Source organism: Schistocerca americana, chromosome 4, assembly GCF_021461395.2.
Source record: "Schistocerca americana isolate TAMUIC-IGC-003095 chromosome 4, iqSchAmer2.1, whole genome shotgun sequence".
In the NCBI taxonomy this organism is placed as follows: Eukaryota; Metazoa; Arthropoda; class Insecta; order Orthoptera; family Acrididae; genus Schistocerca; species Schistocerca americana.
Window position 1 is genome coordinate 371,691,335 of NC_060122.1, and position 26,888 is coordinate 371,718,222.

The following is a 26,888-nucleotide window of genomic DNA, read 5'->3' on the forward strand; positions in this document are numbered from 1 at the left end:
ACTATTGTGTTGTCATGAGTACCTACCAAATCAGAGTCACCTGACAGTGCTCTCCTTATTTAATTGTTACCTTATTTATTGGACCTAACACCTGAAACAGAGTTCTGGGCATTTATTTCTTTCACTATTACAATTGAATATATTTGGCATAAAACAAAAATCTGAAGCTGTAGAACTTAAATCTGGCTTTAAGAAGTGGGTTTCGTTAGAAATCATATTCAGTTAGGATCTCACGTGAGTTAATAATGAAAGTTGCCCACAACACTAAAAATAAGGAAAATTTAAGATGTAGTTTGCAGAATAATTACACCAGAACCAGCTCTGTAAGTACCACAATAAATTTATATACAGCTGCAAAATGAAATGGTCCTTGTAGTTGCTATTCTGATAAAAATTTCATTTTACATAAGTAAATAATTTATTTTATGTTAATAATCGATGTTATGATGTGAAAAAGAAATTGTGCTGAAATTCACAAGGTATATAGTGGTAATCTGAATTAAATTGAAATTAGCACAGCAACTTGCTACAAAGATATCTTCCTTAATTCTACAAAAATTTCTCACCTGCGAGGTTGGCAGGCTGTGTGCAATAGTCTTGACTACTGCATTGTTGTCTATTGTCCAGCTTGACAAATTCTGAGTGCCTTGGAGCATCAGTCATAGTTACTGGTGTCAGCAGCACATCAACACCCAAAGACCACACCTGTTCAAAATCCTGAGCTATCAGTCTTCGCAGTTTCAATGCTTGTACGAAGTACTTGTTGTAATTCCTGTAAAACGACATCCTTATCAGCACTACAAGCTGTCAGCAGTATACGAAATGTCACTTTTGCAAAGCTGCACACATGCATACTGCACATATACACATTGCACATAAATGCATGCAGACAAAGTCTACATCCAACTACGTCTACCACTGTACTCTGAAAACCAGTGGAGTGAACAGCAGAGGATCTTATGAGATTAAATACATTTATCATGAATTGTTCATATAATCTTTGTGTTGATTTTTAAATGACCTACACAAGTACGCAAATATTCACGCTGTCCCTGGTGTGGCAAAGATATTGTAGGAGGATTTGATTATGTCTATGCTGACAGAAAATTGAAAAACAAAACTATCCATTTTTTATGTATTTTTTTTTCTTTCACCAATTTCAGTGTCTGTTGGTCTTTTGAGCTGGTGCTATGAAAAGTACATAGTTGCACTCTTTGAGTATTTTCTTCACTAAAAGTTTTCATGCTACTACTGAGCTATGTCCTAATTTCCTTCTCCCGATGCGGTAAGGGCTTGCCTTTTTAAATGGACCTTTCTTGAGACAATGTCAACACAGAGAGAGAATAGCCACCATAGCCACACCAGCATTGTTGTAAATTGTTGGGGAGAAAAGGTAAATACCAAGCCGCATGCCAAAACTAAAAGGAATTAACACTGAATAAATGTTCCAGAACTGCCACAACATTCTTAAAACACATGCATCTATACCTGGGCATGTTTCCGGATGGACAATTTTTGTTGCGGATAAAGGACAATTATTTCAGCTCTGGACAATTCACATTATTTCTCTCCCCAACCACTATATCTGGCGACCTACACTAGAACATGGCATCGGGAGAGTGTTAGCACATTTGTAATAATTTTAAAAAAATTATATAACTTTGTAAATTTTCTATTATGCTAACTGGTGTCTTTCTCTGTTTCATGAATGGGATACTATGTTATCGCAACAAGGATGGAAAGTACATGATGTGCAAAAGCTGAAACATGATCAATTGGAGAATTACTTGTGGAAGGAGCGAAAAAGCCATCAAAAATGTAGAAAAGTTCATGATCCACTGTGTGCATATCTGTGCTTAGTAGCATCTCTGCCAATAGTGATGATTGTTGGTTTGTGAGGCGCTCAACTGCGCTGTCATCAGCGCCCTTACAAAGTCCCAACTTTTACGCAGTCCAATTTTATTCACAGCCCAATTTAACCACTGTCACAAATAATGATGATGATGATGAAGACAACACAAACACCCAGTCCCTGGGCAGAGAAAATCTCCAACCTGTCTGGGAATCGAACCCGGGACTCCATGATCCAGAGGCAACAACGCTAGCCACTAGACCCTGAGCTGCGGACGCTCTGCCAATAGTGACCACAATACTTTCCTAATCCTATTCCCAAATTGAAACATTCTTGTAAAACACGAGACGAGTAATTTTATGGAGAGAAATTTGAGCATACAATTGAGTTATGCAGACAATGTATTTTGGTTCATATAAGTGAGGCACCACTGAATAGGTTTCGTAGTGGTGTCCTCACAATTACAAATATAAAATTTCATTTTCAAAAGTATTCATTTACTTTGTTATTTTGTAAAACTTTCAAAAAATGAGTATACAAAATAGGCACATTGTTGCCAGTCCATTGCAGGATAGCCAAGCACAAGATGTTGCTGAAATGGAAGTGGCAACAAATGAAATCTAAACTGAAAATGTTGTTCGCAGTGACAACTAATTATATTTTTCAATTAACATGGACACAGATGATAGTAACATTATCATTTGAAATTATACAATGATGACAGTAGATGAGACAGAGTCATTGTTTCCTCCAGGGAGTATTTTTTCCTTTGGAGAAAATGTAACACACGGCATTGCAGACTTATTAAATCATTCTTTGCCTGCCACACTTATGCCTAATGCAAAACGTGATTGGACAGGGTGCATTGCGCACACTGGAAACTCCGATCATGGAGCAAATGTTACAACAGTTATTTAAACAAAGCTTCAATGATTTCAGGTCTAATGAACTCGTGTCCGGAAATGCATGGTTTCCATGCTAGAGACCATGTATTCAATCATATGTTGTTACAGATGCTGCACTCTGATACGCATCGTACCATGCAGCCACAGTTACATACGTGTTGAAATAGTTTCCATTTGCCTCAACGCATGTGTGTAAGCAGTGTAGCATGTTCTGTCTCTCATGTTAACATCAGCCTGGCTGCATCCAAACAGTGTCAAAGGCAGAAAGAATATGCTGCTCCAGTGTTTCCACATCTGGAATGGGCTCTGCATACATGATAAATTTGAGATGGCCCCATAACCAGAAACTGCGCAGGTTGAGATCTGGTGGATGAGATGGTCATGCAACTGGACTCCCTCGTCCGATCCATCGATCAGGAAAGACATGACTGAGAAGCGTCCAGACGTTAACAGCTAAGTAGACTGGAGCACCATCATGTATCAGCCACATAACCCTTTGAATCATCAATGGCACTTCTTCCAGCAGGGGATGCAAAGTCACCTGCAAGAAATGCTGATAGTTCCAGCCTGTTAGGCAACGTGAATGGAAATACAGTTGCCAATTATCTTGGCCTACACCTTCAAGCTGCACCGATGCTGATGATATGATGTCACCATTACCATGGAGGTTCTGCATACTATCCACAGATGACTTATGAAAGTTCAAGATACCATTCCGTGTAAAGGCGGCCTCATCTGTGAATAGGACCAGTGACAAAACTGCTCCCGATGTGGAAAATCTGTTGCTAGTAGGGCCTGTACACACAGTAAGTGATAAGGGTAGTAACAGTTGTCACGGAGAATGTTCCACATGGTTATCTGGCTAACGCTGTAGTGGCAGTTCAACTGCCTGGTACTGACATGGCGGTTGTCTTCCATAGTGTTCATAACATTTTCCTCCAAGTCTGGTGCCCAAACATTATGGGTGCGTGCGTCCTTCATAATTTCCTGCTTCCTGAAATGATCCTGTGTCAGACAAACAGTGAAACACTGTTGTGAAGATTGAATGCTGTGGTTGTTGTCAGTGGGGATAGGTACCCTGTTACAACCTTGCTGCCCGCTGCCTGTTATTTACCTTTCGGTACATAAACACCATGTTGGCAAGCTCTCAATTCGAATATGGATCCATTATGTACAACACTGTATCTCATCCACAACATGGTGAGTCAGCAAGAGAAGTGAATCACACACAACATTACCAATTAATACAGCAGGAGAGAGTATGAGGAACAGTTCCACCCTCTAGGAGCAAACCATGCATACTGTAACTGTGGCCGCATAGTAAGTACCTATTAGTCCACAGTCTCTGTAACACAGTATGACTGAATAAACGGTCTCTAGCATGGAAACCATGCATTTCTGGACATAAGTTCATTAGACCTTTTTTTTTGTCCTGTATCCTCTCACTGATCAATCCCTGAAGTTTGTACATGGTGGTAAATCACCTTGTATATACAGGGTGTAAATAAAGTCTGGGAACACTTTCAATTACTTATTTCACAAGAACTAAACATTGTGCAGGGGTCATACGAGGTGCGACAATAAAGTAATGAGACTGATGTGAAAAAAAAATTGTTGCTTACAGTTTTAGTCAAGTTTAGTGTTGTCTCCTTCAAAGTAGATCCCTTCTGATTGCACATACTTTTTCCAGCACTTCTGCCATTGATGGTAACATTTCTGGCACTCATCTTCTGTAATATTCTCCACGACCCTCGTCACAGCTTTATGGACATCTTGTGTTGTTTGAAAATTGTGTCCCTTGACCGCTATTTTGACTCTTGGAAATAGAAAAAAGTCACACAGAGCGATATCTGGTGAATAAGGTGGCTGTGGTAGTACTGAAAATTGTTTTGAGGTTAAAAATTGCTGCACTGACAGAGCAGTATGGGATAGTGTATTATCGTGATGCAAAATCCAATTAACAGCAATGTTGACAAAGAGACGAAGAACTCTTTTACAAAGTTCAGTTCTTCTGCAATCATTTTTACGCACAATCTTCGATCAGACTGTACAAAGTCATGCAGCCTGGCCATGTAGACATGTGTCCATGAGGTTGATGGTCGTCTACTGCAGTCTTCATCTTCAACATTCGTTCTGCCTTCACTAAACATTTTATGCCAACAAAAATCTTGAGCTCTTGACATAACCTCCCCTCCAAAAGCCTTCTGATGCTTACCGTAAGTTGTTGTCTTGTTTTCACCCAATTTAAAGCAGCTAGTAGATTGCTGTTGGATCCAGGCCTGGACCCAGTCACACATTTTGCCATCCACTGTGAATTGATGTCCACGAATAGTTTGTTTTAGAGGTCCAAACACATGAAAGTCACACGGTGGATGTTGCAGCAGTTTCAGTGGGAAACTGCTGGAATGTCATCTTTACCGCACTGGCCATGTGTGGGAGGGCATTATTGTGCAAGAGGATAACGCCATTGGACAACATGCCTCAGTGTTTCGACTTGATGGCTCATCTAAGGTTCTGTAAAGTGGCTTGAAAAACGCTGGGCATTGATGGTGGTTCCCTGCTCCAGGAACTTGACAAGCAGTGGGCCTTTGTGGTAAAAAAAGGAGGGCATCATGAACTTAGTGGTGTGCAAAGCCTTTGATTTCTTTGGAGATGGTGAAGTCGCATGTTTCCACTGCTTGCTCTGATGCTTGCTTTCCAGTTCAGAATGGTGACACCATGTTTTGTTGCCTGTGACAATGTGCAACAGAAAGGTGTATTCCTCCTCATGATAACATTGCAGATGACTCAAAGACAGCGCCATTCAAGTATTGCACTGTTCAGCGATCAGTTGGTGGGGAACCCACTGCGCACAGATTTTTCAAAAGTTCAAGTGTTGATGCATTATGATGTTGATGGTGCTCTTGCTAATACCCAGTAACTGATGGATCATATCTACAGTGATTCTGCATTTGTCCAGGACTACAGCATTCACGTCTGGAACCATTTCCGGTGTGATGACAGGGTGAGCCTGTCCAGGACGAGGCTCGTCTTCCAGTGACTCGCACCTCTAAAGGAATTGTTTGCGCCATTCCACAACACTTGAACGACTCAGACTGTACTCACCATACACAGCCTTCATCCGTCGATACATTTCACAGCCTCCAACTCCCTCCACTGCTAAAAATCAAATCACTCCTTGTCGTTCCTGCTTACATGCCTGTGTGTTCAAGAGTGGACGATAATTTGAGACACCACCCTCTCTTCGGTGTGAAACCACTCTGGTGCTATGCAACATCAAACAGTGCACATGCATCAGTCTCTCTACCAATAGATGGCGCTACCATACCCGCAGTTACATGGTGCCACCTTATGTGTAAGGCAAAGGTAGATGCACTGACACACACATTTGAATGAACCTCATACTTCCATACTGAGCAGCTACACATGAGAGTCAGCTCATTAAATGGTAGGAGGTATAAATTGTCAGTAACCAGAGATTAACTGCTAAGGCACTTAAGTACTTTTTGACTTCAAGTTATTGAAATATGGCAGTGAACTCCATTTGCCTTCTTTAAAACAACAACAACAACAGGAAGATGAAGATGTTCAAGTGCTGTTGTGCTGAGGTTGAAGGAAGAATAGGAAGTTGAGAAAGCATCCAAAGACAAAGAGCATTTGGTTTGGATCTTTACTGTGAGCACAACACTATTCAGACAAATGCCAAAAAGACAACTATCATTACACTTCCTCAGGGCACCCTGTCCTCTTGCAGAACATTTCCGAGACTTCAATGAAAATAGTATTCATTTAAAGATTAATGTATTAGAAGAGAAAGACATTCATGTACTCCCCATTCACAACCTAGTTCGCAATCTTGTTTTTACAAACATCATTATAGTCTTTCTGATTGTCGTATAAGAGTACTACGAGGTCCACTCATTCATTTGTTGGCTTCCACAGGTCTTATTGGTAATTTAATATTTGCTGAATTACAATGGTATTTTTCAAAGGAAATAAATAGTGGTGTGGGCACAGGAACACCTCCTGTATTGCTGCTACCAGTATAGGGAAATTATCAAGTTCAAAGTGGTGTCTGCTGAACCTAAAATTGGAGTTACTTGTTTTTTGGACTCAAGAACTCAAACAGGTTGACGGTTAAGGAGTTGTTTGAGAGTCTTTCGCACATGAAATCTTATGTCAATACAACAGCTCGCAGAGGAGGTAATTTATTGTCACTGAACAACAGTTGCATGTCTGACCAAAACAAACTATTTTTACCACCTACAATAACCATTTTACAGTTTTTGTTTACACAGCACAAATAAAGATAAATATAACTTTACTCACTACTGTTTTCTGGTCTCTTTGTCAATTCTGATAATGAAATTTCAATTTTTTTACTGCCAATTTTCCTCTAAATTGTATAAAAACACAGAGTTTGATTACTTCTTTAAGCTCGCCATCCACATCATCCTTGTCTTGCATCGTCTATGTCTTCCTCTCTGTCTAACAACAGCTTCTACTGCTCATGCCCATGACATCTGCATCTATTTTCACTGCTGTTTCTGAATTAAAGACTGGAATTAATTGACAACATTCTTCAATGCAACATGCTGTCATTCAATCATTTAGTGTTTGAAAATGTGTGTATAGTATAACTGAGGCAGTAATTGAGAATGAACCAATCACCCAGCTCAATGAATATTATCTGTTAGGAATGTTAGCTGATATTCCACAAGAGAGGTTTAAAATAAACTTAACCCACGAGCGATTAATGGGCTAATGTTCATTAATTCATCGTAATATATGCATCATGTCATAAAGGAGAACCTTTTGAGGGTATTTCTTTGGTTCTGTTAATAACTGATGTTTGTCTCCTACTGCTAGCTTAATATTTACATGACAACATTATCGAAGTGTAGCAGTAATCTGCACAATATAAGAAACTCTCCCAACTACTACGGGCACTACTACTTGTCATGCTGCCAACAAAAATCTTCAAACTGGATCTTTAAATAATTTCTATCAATAAACCTGATTTATCAGCTAGCAAGATTATTTACAAGTCAACTTGTGAGCCAATATGTGGCTGAACATTTTTCAGAACTTTTCTAATTAAGTGTTTTTTACATTACTGTATGAACCGTGTCTCGTGATTAAGTTTTACCTTTCCTATAACTTTCTGCATTTTCTAGATTATACATAACTTTTACATTGAAGTATAATATAAAGCTGCATACTGATAATAGTCATACAATACAGATCTCACCTTCTCAGGAGGAAATAGTTCCCAGAGAGAATTCGGCTGCGAACAACCTCACCAAAGCCAGATCTGCGAGAAGCAGCGAAGAGTGCTTCAGCTGAATTGCTTTCATTTGCCCGGTATCCATATTCGATGCCATCGTAGCGAGCCATGTTGCTAGCAACTTCAGTGTGATTCAGAACCGAATAACATGCTATTGACAGCTGTGTATGTGGTAAGGATACCTGTGAAATAAAATAACAAATGGTTCTTTATCCATTTGTACACAAGATGTAAATAAAAAGTGTTTTACAACACAAATTACATCACTTGTGACCAATATGTACATCAAACAGTAGAAGCCCTAAAATCAGCAAGGTGGAAACTGGCATGTTCCTTCAGTTAAACTGATGACACATGTACTGGCATGTGGTAATTATTGTAAAGTTCATCCCTCAAAATGGCTCTGAGCACTATGGGACTTAACAGCTGAGGCCATCAGTACCCTAGAACTTAGAACTACTTAAACCTAACTAACCTAAGGACATCACACACATCCATGCTCGAGACAGGATTTGAACCTGTGACCGTAGTGGTCGCGTGGTTCCAGACTGAAGTGCCCAGAACCACTCTGCCACTTCGGCCAGCAAAGTTCATCCCTGTTACAAACATCTTCCTACAGTTGAGTCAGTGTAGGTTGATCCCTGACAGCAAGCAGCCCTGCTGCCAGCTTTCAACTACACAGCGCAAACAGCTGCAGGCAAAAACAGTAGCCACCTACAAAAGCTCCAACAACACTGAGGCGTTGCTATAGAGATGTTTACAAAATTGCTTAACATGATTGGTTGTAGTAGGCACCAAAGCTGCTGCACCCAGCCCACTATACCCATCAGGGATCATCTTACAGTGACTCAACTATAGGTGTTGCAACTTTGACAAACATTACGAGTAGTGCAGCTTATGTTAAAAATTTATTGTTGGAAATTAATTTCCTGCCAATGATATTAAAATTACTAAACTTCAAGAAAGTCAGTAAAATAACACACTCCTGACCATAAACCAAGGAATCCTTTAAACCAAAAAAAAATTTGAGCTTCAGTGACATACAGGTACATGGCATATTTTTGCAACACTGCATGCAGTACCTGTAGTAGTCCACAAAATGAGAGCAAAGATATTTTGTGTAATGGTCATGAAAGAGTGACTCGCAGACAAAGTTTGAACCAAGGGAGCAGAGTGGCATAGTAAGCAGACTTTGCATGTGGCCAGATCAGAGGCCAGCACAAGGTAGACTGCAAGTGAAATGTTGCCCACAGCATCACTTCATACTTGTGGCAAAGATTCCAAAACTGAGGAAATATCTGATGGTAAACAGGATGAGTTCAAGATCGTGTTCATCACTTAATGACTGAATTGTTAATTTAGGTTCAGGCCAAGTCCTGTGTAAGTGACAGAACTGAGCAGTATCATGTGGCCTCAGCATAACGAACTTTAAAGCAATAAGTAGTAGTGTCGGTTGACACACTCCAGTGTCCCGTGTCGACATACTACTTGTATAACTTCACCTACCAACATAGTGGCATCAAAATACAAATACGGTGATAAAATTACTCTCAGTTACAAAAATTACATGAAACCTTGTACTGTGTGTTTTTCCTTTATCGTACTAGTAAAAGAGCCTTCACACGTTACTGCCAGTGCTGGGATCTTACCATCACAATGAAATATGCTGAGCACTTCATTGCAGTCACTGATCCACCTATCTGTCAAAAGGACCTAGGAAAAGAAAAATATTTCTCTTAAGTCATTGCTGGGATCTTACCATCATAATGAAACGTGACGAGCACTTCACTGCAATTGCCGGTCCACCTGCTTGATGATACAGATGGAACAATTACCACTGTCAAAAGAACACAGGAGAAGAGAAAAATATTCCTCTAAAGTTACTATATTGCATTTTCAGATGCTGTGGATGCAGAGTAGTCCAGGAATAAACTTTTAGTGTACTCCAGAGTGGGATGTGGCAAGAAGTAGTGAAGGTGTTTCTCTTTAATTTTACTGAAATTGTATCATTTGTTTGTCTGTACATGCACATCACATATACTGATTTCCACCCGATTTGGGTAATTCCTTCATGGTGCACTGTATTTTTTGTCTTTGAGGGTATTTAAATTTTCTCATTTGATTTAAATTTTTTTTACTTTGTGATCAAATTTAATTGATAAAATTCCCACTACACATTTTGCAAAGAGAGAATATTGCAAAGAGATGCAGCAGTGATCCACTTAAGACTTTACAGGATCATACAGTGGTCCCTACTCTTATGAATCTTAAATTTCATGAACAGCTGCAGATGGTGCTAGAGCTACCTACTGATCAAAAAGCATATCTTTATGAATCAGTTACACATGCAGCAAACATTTCTGTCATATTGTCTGCCAGTAAAGTGAATAGTTTTCCTGCTGTTAACCTCAGTTCAAATGGTTCAAGTGGTTCTAAGCACTATGGGACTTAACATCAGAGGTCATCAGACTCCTAGACTTAGAACTGCTTAAACCTAACAAACCTAAGAACATCACACACATCCATGCCCGAGGCAGGATTTGAACCTGCGACCGTAGCAGGAGCACAGTCCCGGACTGAAGCGCCTAGAACCGCTCGGCCACAGCTGCCGCCTAACTTCAGTTAACTTAACTCCGTTTCAGGAAAGATCACAGGAAATGTCATCAGATTTTTACAAAATGTGTACCACATCAAATGAATATTCTTGACCTCATGAGTCACATTTAAACATTTTGTGCCTAAAATTGAGTGGCATGCAAGGTTCTATATGGATTCTATTGAATAACTGAGAAATGTCAACACTTTTAAAGTGGTAGCCTAAGGACTTTCTGTCTGGTACTCTGACCAAAATAGTAAGAGTTTCTACTGCAACGAGCTATCTATCCTATGCCAGTATGCAGGAGAAAATTTTGAAACACTTGCCGACTGCATTAAATCAGTTCCTGGGCCCACTCTGTAATAGCATACCACCCTGGCAGTGATATAACACATTCCATTTAGCTTCACAGTTTTAAAAGTCGTGTTAATCTTTTTTGTTCATATCTTTTTTGTAAGTTGACAAGGTGCTCACTTGAGCAAAATATATCTCTGCTCCTGAATAATTTTCACTTGTCACCAATGAAGGTTGAACATAAATGACAAGATTTATTCTCTCTCTCTCTCTCTCTCTCTCTCTCTCTCCCCCTCACACACACACACACACACACACACACACACACACTCTAAGTACCAGTGGTACAGGGTGCAGATAAGGTGAGAAGTACATAAACATTTGTACAAGATTTACGAGAGGTGTTCCATAACTAATGCAACTAATTTTTTTCTTGGCCACTATCAGTTCAAAAATGCAGAATTTGTTGTAGGACATTGTGGAATATTCCCACTTCAACTGAAGAGCAGCACTATAGGATCCTCACATTTTGGCTGTGTTTGATCTTCTCCGTTATCATGAGCATTGAAGGGAGGCCCTCCCATCAAAGCTTCACTACTGTTGAGTCTATCTTTAGTGTCCTGGAGAAAGAACCTCTATCATTGATTTGCGCCTAAGGACTATAGTAAGTCTTCATTTGAAGGGCATGGAAGTGTCTGTGATTTTGTCCTCATGATGACAGGGTATAATCCTTGACTCTGTTTGTGACATTCGACTAGCAAAAGACTACGAGATACAGCTTAATGTATCACTTAAGTAACTTTTCCAATAGTTCCACTTTCTGCAAAGGCTTAAAAATCCATACACAACTTCTCTGTGTGCCATATGCAAGCCAGCTGCCTTGTTTCTTTGGTCCTGATGACACATTTGCATGGTCATTCTAAGTACTGCCTGGTTGAAACAAGAACAGTGTATCCATTGGTGTTTCGGATACACGATAGTGAAGCAGAAAGTACAGTGTGAAGGCTGTAGTACCTTGCTTCACTGTGTTACATGTGAGTGTCACGACAGCTGGTATTATATCCCAATTCCTGTGTTTGACATCAGTATACATCGAGAGCATAGCAGTCAACATCTTACTAGCATTCTGTGTGGCCATTTGTCTATGTATGGTAGAATGTTGTTATCCTGGGGATGACGGTGCAACGTGAAATTACCTCTGATCCTTGTCTCATCTGGAAAACTTTTCTATCATTAGAGATTATGACACGAGGTGCTCCATGCTTCAAAATGATGTCTTCTACAATGAACTTGGCAATTTCTTGGGGTTCGGCAGTCGGCACAGCTTTGGTCACTGTGCAGCATGTGAAGCAGTCAGTGCAGACTACTACTTAGTTTCCCATTGCCAATTTCAGGAACCTCCCGAGAATCGGTATCAGATGCCCGAAGGTAATTAAAGCATGTGGTTCCATTGTTAACATTTCTACAGTGGCTGAAATAGTGTCTCAGGGATTCGTAGAGGCCTGTCGTATTCATGAATCCCAGGTGACCAGTTGGCATGTCATGGAAACCAAGATAGCTGGCTGTAGATGAGATGGGATTACAAGCAAACATTTCCACCCCAGCAGATCATAATTCCTTTTACACAATGTTCTATCTATTAATCAGAATTCTCCTTTGGTTGGTTCCTCCTGCTTCATGGTGTCTATGGTTTCCAGCAATGCTGGACCTTCCCTCTGTTCAGCAGCAATGTCACTTAATGCAGTGATGACTGAGATTTCATCCAAGCTACTGCGTTCTGCCAAAGAATTCCCTGAAAGGGAGTCAGATCTAATGTTTCCGACTTAAAGTGTGAGTTTTAAACTGGATTATTTCGGTTTATTCCCCCAAACCACCCTCCACTTCTTTATGAGGTGACTTACTTGGAATTTGCAGCCACTCTTCTTTACTGGATAGCCGGCTGCTGGAAACCCTCTTGACTTCTTCTCCGGCAAATAACGCTAGGTACAGGAATTTTTAGACTCTCTCTACTTATAAAACAAGTAGACATACAAACTTTGCCTTTCGTCAATTAACGATGTATTTGACTTTCATACACAATAAAACTCACTTTCAACATAAATATATAACTTCCGGTAAGTCCCTCGTACAGTCGAACGTCACAAATTAAAGCACAATTAAAAGAAAGTTGGCTTTGATACCATAACTTTTCTTAACATAAATCAGCAAATAAGTCTTGCCTATAGCAAGGTTTGGTTTGGTTTGGTTTGTGGGATTAAAGGGACCAGACTGCGATGGTCATCAGTCCCTTTTTCCAAAAAATTAAAACCGCCCAAACAGAATAAAAAACGAACAGCAGGAAAGACGTCAGACGACACAGGACGAGAAAGACTCTGACAGAGATCAGACAAAACAAATTAAAACACTCAGAGAGTGACTGTGGTTGGCCGACCATAGAGAAAAAAAGAGGAAAAGCCAACCACCAAGAACACATTAAAAACTCAGTTTAAAATCAGAGGCTAAAAGCCAGAATCAATACTAAAAAACAAACACACAGATTAAACTATAAAAAAACCCTGCCCGAATAAAACGCAAAACTAAGTCCACCATGGCAAAGTCATCTAGTAAAAGGGCAGGGAGCGTATCAGGCAGCGCAAATGTCTGCCTGAGCACAGTTAAAAGCGGACAAGTTAATAAAATGTGCACCACCGTCAAAACCGCCCCACAGCGACAGAGAGGCGGGTCCCCACGACGCAATAAATAACTGTGAGACAGTCGGGTATGGCCAATGCGGAGCCGACAAAGAACAACTGAATTTCTGCGAGTGGCTCGCATGGATGACTGCCACACACGCGTCGTCGCCTTGAGAGAACGGAGTTTGTTGGACGTGGGCAGATTGCGCCAAAGAGAGAGAACTTCGCGGTGGAAGACCGCCCGCAAATCAGTCTCCGGGAGGCCAATGTCCAGGGTGGGTTCACTGGTGGCCTGTTTGGCCAGGCGGTCAACGCGTTCATTGCCCGGGATACCGACGTGACTGGGGGTCCACACAAAGACCACAGAGCGGCTGCAACGCGCAAGAGTATGCAGGGACTCATGGATAGCCATCACCAGACGAGAACGAGGAAAACACTGGTCGAGAGCTCGTAAACCGCTCAGGGAATCGCTACAGATAACGAAGGACTCACCTGAGCAGGAGCAGATATACTCTAGGGCTCAAAAGATGGCGACCAGCTCAGCAGTGTAAACGCTGCAGCCAGCCGGCAAGGAACGTTGTTCGGAATGGTCCCCTAGAGTGAGCGCATAACCGACTCGACCAGCAACCATCGAGCCTTCAGTGTAAACAATGCCAGAGCCCTGATACGTGGCCAGGATGGAATAAAAGCGGCGGCGGAAGGCCTCTGGAGGGACTGAGTCCTTTGGGCCCTGTGCCAAGTCGAGCCGAAGGCAAGGGCGAGGCACACACCATGGGGGTGTGCGCAGAGGTGCCCGGAAAGGAGGTGGAACAGGGAAAAACCTAAGCCCAGAGAGGAGCTCTTTGACGCGTACGGCGATCGGACAACCCGACCGGGGCCGACTTTCTGGCAGATGGACGACTGATTGCGGGAACAGGACACGGTAATTTGGATGCCCGGGCAAGCTAAAAACATGGGCAGCATAAGCAGCCAGTAATTGTTGGCGTCGTAACCGCAGTGGAGGGACACCTGCCTCCACTAGTGTGCTGTCCATAGGGCTGGTGCGGAAAGCACCAGTGGCAAGACATATCCCGCTGTGGAGAATTGGGTCCAGCACCCGCAACGCAGATGGGGATGCTGAGCCATAAGCCAGGCTCCCATAATCCAGACGGGACTGGATTAACGCCTGGTAGAGCCGCAACAGGGTAGATCGGTCGGCGCCCCAGCGGGTGTGGCTCAAGCATCTACGAGCGTTTAGATGCCGCCAACACGCCTGTTTAAGCTGCCGGATATGAGGCAGCCAAGTCAACCGGGCATCGAAAACCACCCCCAAAAACCTGTGTGATTCCACCACTGAAAGAAGTTCGCCGGCAAGATAAAGCCGTGGCTCCGGGTGGACAGTACATCGCCGGCAGAAATGCATAACGCAGGTCTTGGCTGCCGAAAACTGAAAACCATGCGCTACAGCCCAAGACGGCGCCTTGCGCCCTGTAGCTGACGTTCAGCAGCTGCAATGCCAATAGAGCTATAGTAAAGGCAGAAGTCGTCAGCATACAGGGAAGCGGAGACAGAATTGCCCACGGCCGCAGCGAGCCCGTTAATGGCTATTAAAAACAGGCAGATACTTAAAACAGAACCCTGTGGCACACCATTCTCCTGGACGTGGGAGGAACTATATGAGGCCGCGACTTGCACGCGGAAGGTACGATACGACAGAAAATTGCGGATAAAAAGCGGCAGAGGACCCCGAAGACCCCATCCATGAAGTGTAGAAAGGATGTGATGACGTCATGTTGTATCGTACGCCTTTCGCATGTCGAAAAAGACAGCGACCAGGTGCTGACGGCGGGCAATGGCAGTACGGATGGCCGACTCCAGGCTCACCAGATTGTCGGTGGTGGAGCGGCCTTTACGGAACCCACCCTGAGACGGAGCCAGAAGGCCCCGAGACTCCAGTACCCAATTCAAGCGCCGGCTCACCATCCGTTCAAGCAACTTGCAAAGAATGTTGGTGAGGCTAATGGGACGGTAGCTGTCCACCTCCAGAGGGTTCTTTCCAGGTTTCAAAACGGGGATGACAACGCTTTCCCGCCATTGCGACGGAAACTCCCCCTCGACCCAAAGACGGTTGTAAAGATCGAGGAGGCGCCGCTGGCAGTCCACTGAAAGGTGTTTCAGCATCTGGCCCAGGAGCGGTATCAGGGCAAGTGGCTAGGGCACTGCGAAATTCCCACTCACTGAATGGAGCATTGTTAGATTCTGGGTGGTGGGTGCGAAACAAAAGGCTCTGACGTTCCATCCGCTCTTTAATGGAGCAGAAGGCCAGTGGGTAATTGGAAGAAGCGGAACTAAAAGCAAAATGCTCTGCCAAGCGGTTGGCAATTTCGTCGGAGTCTGTACAAACTGCTCCATTCAGTGAGAGTGCAGGGACGCTGACAGGGGTCCGATAGCCATAGAGGCGTCGGATCTTGGCCCAGACCTGCGATGGAGAGACATGGAGGCCAATGGTGGACACACACCACTCCCAGCACTCCTGCTTGCTTTGGCGGATAAGGCGGCGGGCCCGCGCACGCAGCCGTTTGAAGGTGATGAGGTGTTCAATGCAGGGATGTCGCTTGTGACGCTGTAGCGCCCGCCGGCGATCTTTAATCGCTGCAGCGATCTCAGGCAACCACCAAGGCACAGTCCGCCGCCGAGGGGACCCAGAGGAACGGGGAATGGCAGATTCGGCGGCAGTAACGATGCCGGTGGTGACCGATTGAACCACTGCATCAATGTCATCATTAGGGAGAGGCTCAATAGCTCACCGGGTCAGTCTCAGGGACGGAAGACGACCGTGACGCCCTACGACCAGCGACCGGTGGTTGTTTGAGATACTTGCGGGTGTCCGCTTTGGCACTGGGCAAAGCCTGGGATGGGAGGGCCCCAAGGGACCCCTTCCAGGCGAGAGGAGCTGAAGAAGGCTCACGCTTCTCCGGCTGGGAAAGGGGAACAGATGTCCCCGGAGGTTGGGGTGGTGTTGCTCCTGAAGTAGATGGAGCAGGAACAACAGGGAGTGAAGTGCCCCCCACAACCAAGGGGGCCGGTGAATTCTGACAAAGCTGAGATCGAACTGTAGGTGACGACACTGTAGAGGTTTGAACCGGTGTTGCAGCAGCGGCATAGGTAGACATCATGGGCACAGGATGTAGCCGCTCATATTTCCGTCTTGCCCATCACCTTGACCTTTTCGGGTAAAACATCACCGTCAAAGGCCAAGATGAAGGCACCGGTGGCTACCTGATTATCCCTAGGACCCCGATGGACGCACCGGACGAAGTGAACACCTCGTCGTTCTAGATTGGCACGTAGTTCATCGTCGGACTGCAGAAGAAGATCCCTGTGAAATATAATACCCTGGACCATGTTGAGACTCTTATGCGGCGTGATGCTAACGGAAACATCCCCCAACTTGTCACAATTGAGCAACCTCCGTGACTGGGCAGAGGATGCTGTTTTGATGAGTACTGAACCAGAGCGCATTTTGGACAAGCCCTCCACCTCCCCGAACTTGTCCTCTAAATGCTCCACAAAAAACTGGGGCTTGGTTGACATAAACGATTCCCCATCAACTCGCGTACACACATGGAACCGGGGTGAATATTCTCCACTGCCGTCTTTTGTCATACTTTCCTCCCATGGAGTGGCCAGGGAGGGAAATGATCGTGGTTCGTATTTCCTGCCGTTGAGGTTAGACCTCGATCGCTTAGAGACTGCTGGTGGAGGCCCACCAGTGAGAGAAGATGTACCACGCTTCATTGCGGGTCATCCGCCCTGATGCCACCCACTCCGACCAGGGGCTCTCCCCACGGGCGCCACCCAGCCACAGCAAAGACCACCTGGCAGGATGGCCTTTGCTGGGAGTCCCGATGCCCCAGAGGGATAGGCATCTACTCCTCGGCATACGTGGGGAGGTAGCAGCTCAGGCATCAGCAGTGCGATCCCTGTGCAGTCAGGGGGCTACCACCAAGAGGGTACATGACGACCCCACCACAACGGACTGGCTACCGTGCTGGATGTCGGGTGTCAAATATCCATATGTGTCAGGAGGGCAAAGATGGAAGTTCATAATGGAGGGCATGTATGCTGCCCGGAACACACAGCAGCTGATGTGGCTGGAAGCACGGTGTAAGGCCAACTCCATGACAATATCGGTTGTGCCAGATATTAGGGCAAGAGGGATATATAATACACCACGTAAGGCGTCCTTCCCCAAATGGTACGCACTAACAGAAAATTTTGAAAGATAGGGGTCAAATCCCGTAGGGGACCATCACATTAAGGCCGAAATGTTTGAGACTCCTTTTAGTCGCCTCTTACGACAGGCAGGAATACCGTGGGCCTATTCTGACCCCCGAACCTGCAGGGGGGTATAGCAAGGTTACATCAAGAGTTTTGAAGAGTTCTTTTTCAACTGTCTTTGTTTTAATAGCAATAGTCAATGACTCAATAAGCACAGAGCTGCATATAAACTCCATGATTCTTCCTTACACACTCACTAAAACACCTATGGATTGCCCAACAGGTACTTGTCAGTTCCGTTCGCCTGCCGCGTCTACTTTCTTCCTGCAACTGATTTTAAACCTGCACACTCAAATATGTGACACGCAGTAGATAGGATTCTACCAACCCACACTCATACCAGAATATTGCGTGTTCAAGATGGTAGAAGGCTGAGTGGTTGTAGAACTTACACAGAAATTCTCGAATCACTACACAGCATCCACGTGTTTGCATCCTTTTTGTATACCACAGTGATGTCATCAGTGCTCATCTCACCAGTACACTTGATGGATTCCTCAGGCTAGTCAGCCAGCATAGCAAATAGTGGTCCATCACAACAGTGAATGGTTTGTGATACAAATATGACAGAAACTTGTTGATGGCCCAAACAACTGCAAGGCACTCTTTCTCAGTTGTAGAATAGTTCCTCTCTGACTCGAGAGTATTGTGGAGCACCTTCCTGAATTTGCACTGGAACTGCACTTATCCTATAACCACTAGCATCAGTATGAAATTCTGTCTCAGCATTCTTGTCATAAAATGCTAGGACTTCTTTGCCAGCATTTCCATAACGACAAGGACAGATATTTCTTGCATTACATTCCAGGAAAATTTGGCACCTCACTCCAGTAGTTCTTGAAAGTTATGTGCCTTGATACTGAAATCCTTTATGAATTGCTAGTTGTGTATTCACATTCTGAGCAAATTTTTCAGATCGTGAAAGTGCCAAGGAATCAGAAAATCTGTGATAGCTCTCATTTTCTCTGATGGAAACATACTACAGTGCCATACACTGGATGCTCCCAGATTTTTATTTCTTGAGCAATGACTAAGCACTTTTTCATATTCAGGTGGAGGCCTGCTGACTGAACACACTTAAACATGACTGTCATGTGGCTTAGACATTTTTCAAATATCTTTGGAAAAATAATGTTATCCACATAGCAATGATGTGTAGTTCATCTAAAGTATTGAAGCAGGCTGTTTATCAGACACTCAAAAGTGACTGCAGATGTAGAAAGTTAGTAAAGTTTGTTTTACAAGCTGCAACATAGTCGCGAATACAAACAGTGATCCAGGTACTGTCAGATGTTTTTTATTCGGGTCTTTGATCACAATATTGTGATCAAAGACTAGAATAAAAAACATCTGAAAGTTTATTTTATTTAAAAAGCTTTACAAACTTTCACATAAAAAATTCGGAGACATTACTTTACAGCACACCTTTGTATTTAATTAGCACAATGCATTTCAGCAACATGTCACTATAATCCACAGCATTCCAGTTTCATGTGCATTACATTAATCTGAAGTGTGATTAGTTTCATTGGGTATATGTGTCAGTGAGATTGGGCATCAAAATAGCATCCTGTGCATAAAGATACATGTATTTTAGCAGCAGCTAGAGAAAAGGCATAAAAGTTGACAAAATGTGCAAACACTTGTACAAACAATCCTACTAACAAACAGTACTTACATTTTGACAGTTGTCATTCTTTCCGTGTCAAACATTCCCTCCCATACAGCCGTGGCACTCGAGAGGAACGTATTGTTCAGATACAGACTCTTACAGCAATACACCTTCGCTCTCACCTCACCCTTCACTGGATTTCATCACCCCATCAGCCTAATTGAAAAGCTGATTTTCTGAGCCAGCAATCCAATCCTGGTACTGCTGATCCATCCCAGAAACAACTTAGGGGTACACCTCTTGTCATTAAGTATTATCTTGAATGTATTAATCAGCTACTTCAACAAGGCTACAACTTCCTACAATCTTGCTATGAAATGAGGTCCATTCTGTCTGAGAATTTGCCCACCACACCTAGAACAGCTTTCTGCCCCCCTAACCCCCCCCCCCCCCCCCCAACTGTGATATCCTGGTCAAACCGTATGCTCCTTCTGCACCTACTTCCCTACCCAATGGTTCCTATCCCGTGACTGTCTGTACAGTAAGACTTGCCCTATACACCCTCCTACCACCACCTATACCAGCCTTGCAAGTAGCAAAATATATACTATCAAAGGGAAAGCCACCTGAAAAATGACATGGCATGTACCAGCTGTTTTGTAAAAAATTTGGCCTTCTACATTGGTATGACTACCACTAAGTTATCAGTCAGAATTAATTGGTTTAGACAGAGTGTACACTGACTACACACAATATCCTGTTCCAAAGCATGCTCTACAAAACAACAGTCCTGACCTCAGTGCCTCTTTCAGCAAACACATCATCTGGACTCTCCCCCCAGACACAAGTTTCTCAGAAATCCATAGGCGGCAACCTGCCTTACAATGTGTTTTTGGTTTTTGTCATCCACCTGGCCTTAATTTATGTTAATTTCTTCTGTCTCAGCATTTCTTCTCAGTGCCCTGTGTCAAATGCCTCTGCCATCTAAAAGTGGTTTAGTTGTTGCCCCCACCTACTGCAAAGTCATGTGAGGAAACTTAAACAGAAGGAATTTTGAAGGGAAATATGTAAATCTGTAATTAAATAATTGTTAAATTAATTTGAGTAATGGTGTTGAAGAAATCAAGCTCGCGGATGGCTGAACATTGGCAGTGATGCAGTAAAACAGAGAAAGTGCAGCAGGTACAGCAGATTCCAAAGATCGCACATCAACATCATGGCCTGGCTGCTACATGAAGCTGTGACAGCCATCATCTACAATGATTTTATTATTGTAAAATTACAAAATTGATGCACGTTTTGTCTCTAAATATGGTTCATGTTACAATTAACATGGAGAAATGGGCAGTTCCCTTTTTGTCATGAACCAAGGTAGACCGGCTTGCAGGGAAGACAATGGTTAAGTGTTACTTATCTCGCTTCGTAAGTCTAACTGTGCATAGTGTATGCAGATAGTAAATTTAGAAGGATATCACTAGCTGGAATTTTGGTGTGTTAGAAGAAATTTAGTTCTGGTTACCAGTTTGTAGGGAAGTTAGTACAGAAGTGCTTTTGCAACCACTAGGGACATCAATTAATTAAATGATGATGGTGGTAAGTGAATCGGAAGGAACGAGTTAACTTGCGCAGCACCTCCAAGTTTATTTGATGGAGCATGGATACGATAGTTCAATTTTGTCAAATGGTGTATCTGACTGTTTCCTGTGGGTAAAATAGTTGAACTGTTGTCCCACTCTAAGATACTCGAGTCTGAGCAATATTTTATTTGATGATTGGTGGGGATTTGTTATACCTGAGCAAGGTGAAGTCTCAAGGTATAGTGATTACTGTTATCGTGGCAGTCCCTAGAGAATAATATTCAGAAAACAGTATTATTTTACACTGCGAAGAGTGCCTGGTATCTGAAAGCTGAGATGTACCCTAGCATACAGAAAGGTTTAGACAAAAACTTTAGAACCATACTGAAACATGAGACGCGGCAATTTTGTAATTCTCAGAATTCACTGTGACAAGTGACCATTATAAAATTAGATTTTATAAGAGGGTTTGAGAATTGTCATGCCTGAAGAGCCAGAGCTTTGATTTTCATTGTGTTTTTGTTGATTAAATGTACTGATGACACACAGAATTTTTGCTTTGCTTTCACTGTATGATTCAATTCCGATGAGGGGGATCAGTTTTTTGCTGGCACTCTATCAAATTCATTGTAAGAGGTATAGTGTTGCCAGACGAATAACCAACAAAGTATAAAAACATGGTATGTCCAGATTGAAATCAAAGATGAATATAGAGAGATCATTTTCTGAATTTGTAGCTACAGTCATTGTATCTATTACATGAAAGAAGAGGGTTGATAAAATTCAGTGTATTCAACCGTAATTATTCAAAGACAAACACAAAAACTGAACTGTCTCTGACGACATGACCAGCATGTACTAGGAGTGGCAATGAATATTTAAAGTGAAGGCAAAAGATAGAAAGAAACATTTTATGGTACTTGCAATCGAAATTTAATAAAAGAAGAAAGATGAGAAATGAAAGAAAAAATTATTTTTCACTATGCATTTGTTGTGAAGTACAATATTTAAAGAAAGTTGAAATCTTTTATACATATACCACTAAGGGACAGAGGAAGTAAACACAAAGAGAAAAGGAGAGATTAAGAAAAGTCCAATGACAAAAATTAATTCAAATTAAGACAAAAAGCCTAACTTTATGTAAATTATTTAAAGTTGCATTTAGAGATCACAGATGAGGTCGACAGACTACCATATATTGTAAGCTGCAATAATAGTATCACAGGGATAAACAAAGTCAGAGAAGTATTTTCCATTGAAATAATTAGAGACTTTCGATACACATAGCACTATCTTAAACTATGTACGTTATTTAGATTGTCAAAGTAAGAGAGATTTCCACACGGTAAATAACTGAAAGAAAAGAAAGACTATTTACTAATTGGTATACAGCTGAAAATTTCTGACTATTGGCAACACCATCCCAAAGCATACAGGTATTCTAATCTTACACGTTTATAGAGGATTATCATTAAGGTTCCGCTTGTAATACTTACTGTGTAATATTAATTATTAGACTAAATACTGAGGTGATAATAATGGTTAGTTCTTGGTGTAAATGTTGTTTTGTATTGTTGTTGTGGTCTTGAGTTTTCTGAGACTGGTTTGATGCAGCTCTCCATGCTACTCTTATCCTGTGCAAGCTGCTTCATCTCCCAGTATGTACTGCACCCAACATCCTTCTGAATCTGCATAGTGTATTCATCTCTTGGTCTCCCTCTATGATTTTTACCCTCCACACTGGCCTCCAATACTAAATTCGTGATACCTTGATGCCTCAGAACATGTCCTACCAACCAATCCCTTCTTCTAGTCAAGTTGTGCCACAAACTCCTCTTCTCCCCAATTCTATTCAATACCTCCTCATTAGTTATGTTATCTACCCATCTAATTTTCAGCATTCTTCTGTACCACCACATTTCGAAAGCTTCTATTCTCTTCTTGTCCAAACTATTTATCGTCCATGTTTCACTGCCATATATGGCTACACTCCATACAAATACTTTCAGAAACGACTTCCTGGCACTTAAATCAATACTCGATGTTAACAAATTTCTCTTCTTTAGAAACACTTTCCTTGCCATTGCCAGTCTACATTTTATATCCTCTCTACTTTGACCATCATCAGTTATTTTGCTCCCCAAATAGCAAAACTCCTTTACTACTTTAAGTGTCTCATTTCCTAATTTAATTCCCTCAGAATCACCCGATTTAATTTGACTACATTCCATTATCCTTGTTTTGCTTTTGTTGACGTTCATCTTATATCCTCCTTTCAAAACACTGTCCATTCCGTTCAACTGCTTATCCAGGTCCTTTGCTGTCTCTCACAGAATTACAATGCCATCGGCGAACCTCAAAGTTTTTATTTCGTCTCCATGGATTTCAATCCCTATTTCAAATTTTTCTTTTGTTTCCTTTACTGCTTGCTCAATATACAGATTGAATAACATCAGAGGGAGGCTACAACCCTGTCTCACTCCCTTCCCAACCACTGCTTCCCTTTCATGTCCCTTAACTCCTCATAACTGCCATCTGGTTTCTGTACAAATTGTAAATAGCCTTTCGCTCCCTGTATTTTACCTCTGCCACCTTTAGAATTTGAAAGAGAGTATTCCAGTCAACCTTGTCAAAAGCTTTCTCCAAGTCTACAAATGCTAGAAAAGTAGATTTGTCTTTCCTTAATCTTTCTTCTAGGATAAGTCGTTAGGTCAGTATTGCCTCACGTGTTCCAATGTTTCTACAGAATCCAAATTGATCTTCCATGAGGTCGGCTTCTACCAGTTTTTCCATTCATCTGTAAAGAATTCGCGTTAGTATTTTGCAGCTGTGACTTATTAAACTGATAGTTCGGTAATTTTCACATCTGTCAACACCTGCTTTCTTTGGGATTGGAATTATTATATTATTCTTGAAGTCTGAGGGTATTTCGCCTGCCCATAGATCTCGCTCACCAGATGGTAGAGTTTTGTCAGGACCGGCTCTCCCAAGGCCGTCAGTAGCTCTAATGGAATGTTGTCTACTCCCGGGGCCTTGTTTCGACTTGGATCTTTCAGTGCTCTGTCAAACTCTGCACGCAGTATCATATCTCCTATTTCATCTTCATCTACATCCTCTTCCATTTCTATAATATTGTCCTCAAGTACATGACCCTCTATATACTCCTTCCACCTTTCTGCTTTCCCTCCTTTGCTTAGAACTGGTTTTCCATCTGAGCTCTTGATATTCATACAAGTGGTTCTCTTTTCTCCAAAGGTCTCTTTAATTTTCCAGTAGGCAGTACCTATCTTACCCCTAGTGAGATAAGCCTCTACATCCTTACATTTGTCCTCTAGCCATCCCTGCTTAGCCATTTTGCACTTCCTGTCGATCTCATTTTTGAGACGTTTGTATTTCTTTTTGCCTGCTTCATTTACTGCACTTTTATACTTTTTCCTTTCCTCTATTAAATTCAATACTACTTCTGTTACCCAAGGATTTCTACTAGCCCTCGTCGTTTTACCTACTTGATCCTCTGCTGCCTTCACTACTTCATCCCTCAGAGTGCCCCTGGAAATGTCTTACAATTTAAAACCTGGTTTCTGAATCTCTGTCTTACCATTATATAATCTATCTGATACCTTTTAGTACGAGTGCTATCCACAAAGTACATTACGTTTTGGAATTAAAAATAAATAAAGTATTGGAAATTTTTTTTTATTATATACAGATGAAAGCCACACTTGAATACTACTTTTCTACATAGTTGCCATTTAAATTAAGGCACTTATCGTAGCGTTGGACGAGCTTGGAAATTCCTTCGGCGTAAAATTCGGCCGCCTGCGCCTTCAACCACGTGGCGACTGTCTTTTGAGACAGAAAAGGTGTGATTTTTGTGGATTTCCTGGAAAGAGGCACTAAAATAAACTCTCAAAGGTATTGCCAAACTCTGCACAACCTCAGAAGAGCAATACAAAACAAGCGCAGGGGAAAGTTGGGCTCAAATATCTTGCTGATTCACGACAACACCCGGGCCCACATGGCAAATGCCACTCGTGAAGTTCTCGAATCTTTTAAGTGGGAGTTGTTTCCTCATCCGCCATACATTCCCGACCTGGCACCATGAAGAAGTGGTTGGCTATGCAGCATTTTGATGACGACGCACAGCTTCAAGAAGAGGTAACCACGTGGTTGAAGGTGCAGGCGGCTGAATTTTACGACGAAGGATTTCCAAGCTCGTCCATCGCTACGATAAGTGCCTTAATTTAAATGGCAACTATGTAGAAAAGTAGTATTTAAGTGTGGCTTTCATCTGTATACAATAAAAAAATTTCCAATACTTTATTTATTTTTAATTCCAAAACGTACTGTACTTTGTGGATAGCCCTCATATCTCCAGGATTCTTCCATGTACACAAGCTTGTTTTATGATTCTTGAACCAAGTGTTAACTATGATTAAGTTATGCTCTGTGCAAAATTCTACCAGTGGGTTCCTCTTTCATTTCTTACCCCCAACCCATATTCACCTACTATATTTTCCTTCTCTCCCTTTTCCTACTCTCGAATTAGTCACCCATGACTATTAAATTTTCGTCTCCCTTCACTACCTGATAATTTCTTTTATCTCATCATACATTTTATCAATTTCTTCATCACCTGCAGAGCTAGTTGGCATATAAACTTGTACTACTGTAGCAGGCGTGGGCTTCGTGTCTATCTTGGCCACAATAATGCGTTCACTATGCTGTTTGTTGTAGCTTACCCGCACCCCTATTTTTTTATTCATTATTAAAACTACTCTTTGTATTAAGGTTCTAATTTATAGAAGAATTTGACATTCAGAAATACCTGAGATTGATAAGTGTCACGCCTCGTATAGATACATCAATGTTAATGCATATTAATTCACATAAGAAGGTAAGATATTGAATTGCTTCACTAAGTACTGGTGCTGTGAAATAGGTCAAACATGCATGCACAAATTAGCTGTTGAAGAACTCTCTTCTTCTTCTTCTTCTTCTTCTTCTTTTGTCACGTCACATTGAGTGTTTATCATAATCACTGTATAGTAATACTGGCTTCACTAAGTACTGGTGCTGTGAAATAGGTCAAACATGCATGCACAAATTAGCTGTTGAAGAACTCTCTTCTTCTTCTTCTTCTTCTTCTTCTTCTTTTGTCACGTCACATTGAGTGTTTATCATAATCACTGTATAGTAATACTGGCATTAAAATCAAAGTACGGTATGTCATATGATCATACTAAAATTAAGCAGGATATAAACACAGCACTCAATACACAGGCACATAACATCAGTGACTATTCCTTTCTTCAGTCCCTTTTAGTTTTCTAGCTCTTATTTTCTGCTCTGCCCGGACAGTCTAAGCCTTCCACAGTCTATGACAGGTTTTGATGCCTGCAAGAAGTTCCATCCAAGTATAACATTATGAATACATTCTGTTAAAATGACAAATTTGAAGGGCTGTGCTCCATACTGATAGTTATTCTTTTATTCCTTTTAGCTGGATGTATTTCCCATTTGTGACATTTAGCACAATCACTTTCACATAACAGAACACAGTCTTCTTTAGCTGGTAACAATAAGCATTCTGCGTTAAAGAAAAAGAAGCCCCTTATTTGTCTAGTGGCCGGACAAGATAGCCAGTGAGGAGCTTCTTGGCACCTTAGAAACTGTTGTCCTCGAGGATTTCCACATGTGGGGGCCTCACTTAGTTTTCATGGTTATGGTTTTGGTGACTAGGTGAGCAGCTGGTACCTCTGTACACAATGTG

The 26,888-nt window shown here is 42.1% G+C and overlaps 1 protein-coding gene across 1 annotated transcript in view; it reads right to left on the reverse strand.

Moving 5' to 3' along the window:
- Window positions 1-26,888, reverse strand: part of LOC124612348 (glutamyl-tRNA(Gln) amidotransferase subunit A, mitochondrial) — a 153,400-nt gene that overhangs the window by 38,730 nt on the left and 87,782 nt on the right. Inside the window, exons 7-8 of the mRNA XM_047140501.1 lie at window positions 8,009-8,226; window positions 567-772 (exon numbers count right to left, since the gene is read on the reverse strand). Coding sequence (XP_046996457.1) covers window positions 567-772; window positions 8,009-8,226 — 424 coding nt within the window. The remainder of the gene's footprint in view (window positions 1-566; window positions 773-8,008; window positions 8,227-26,888) is intronic.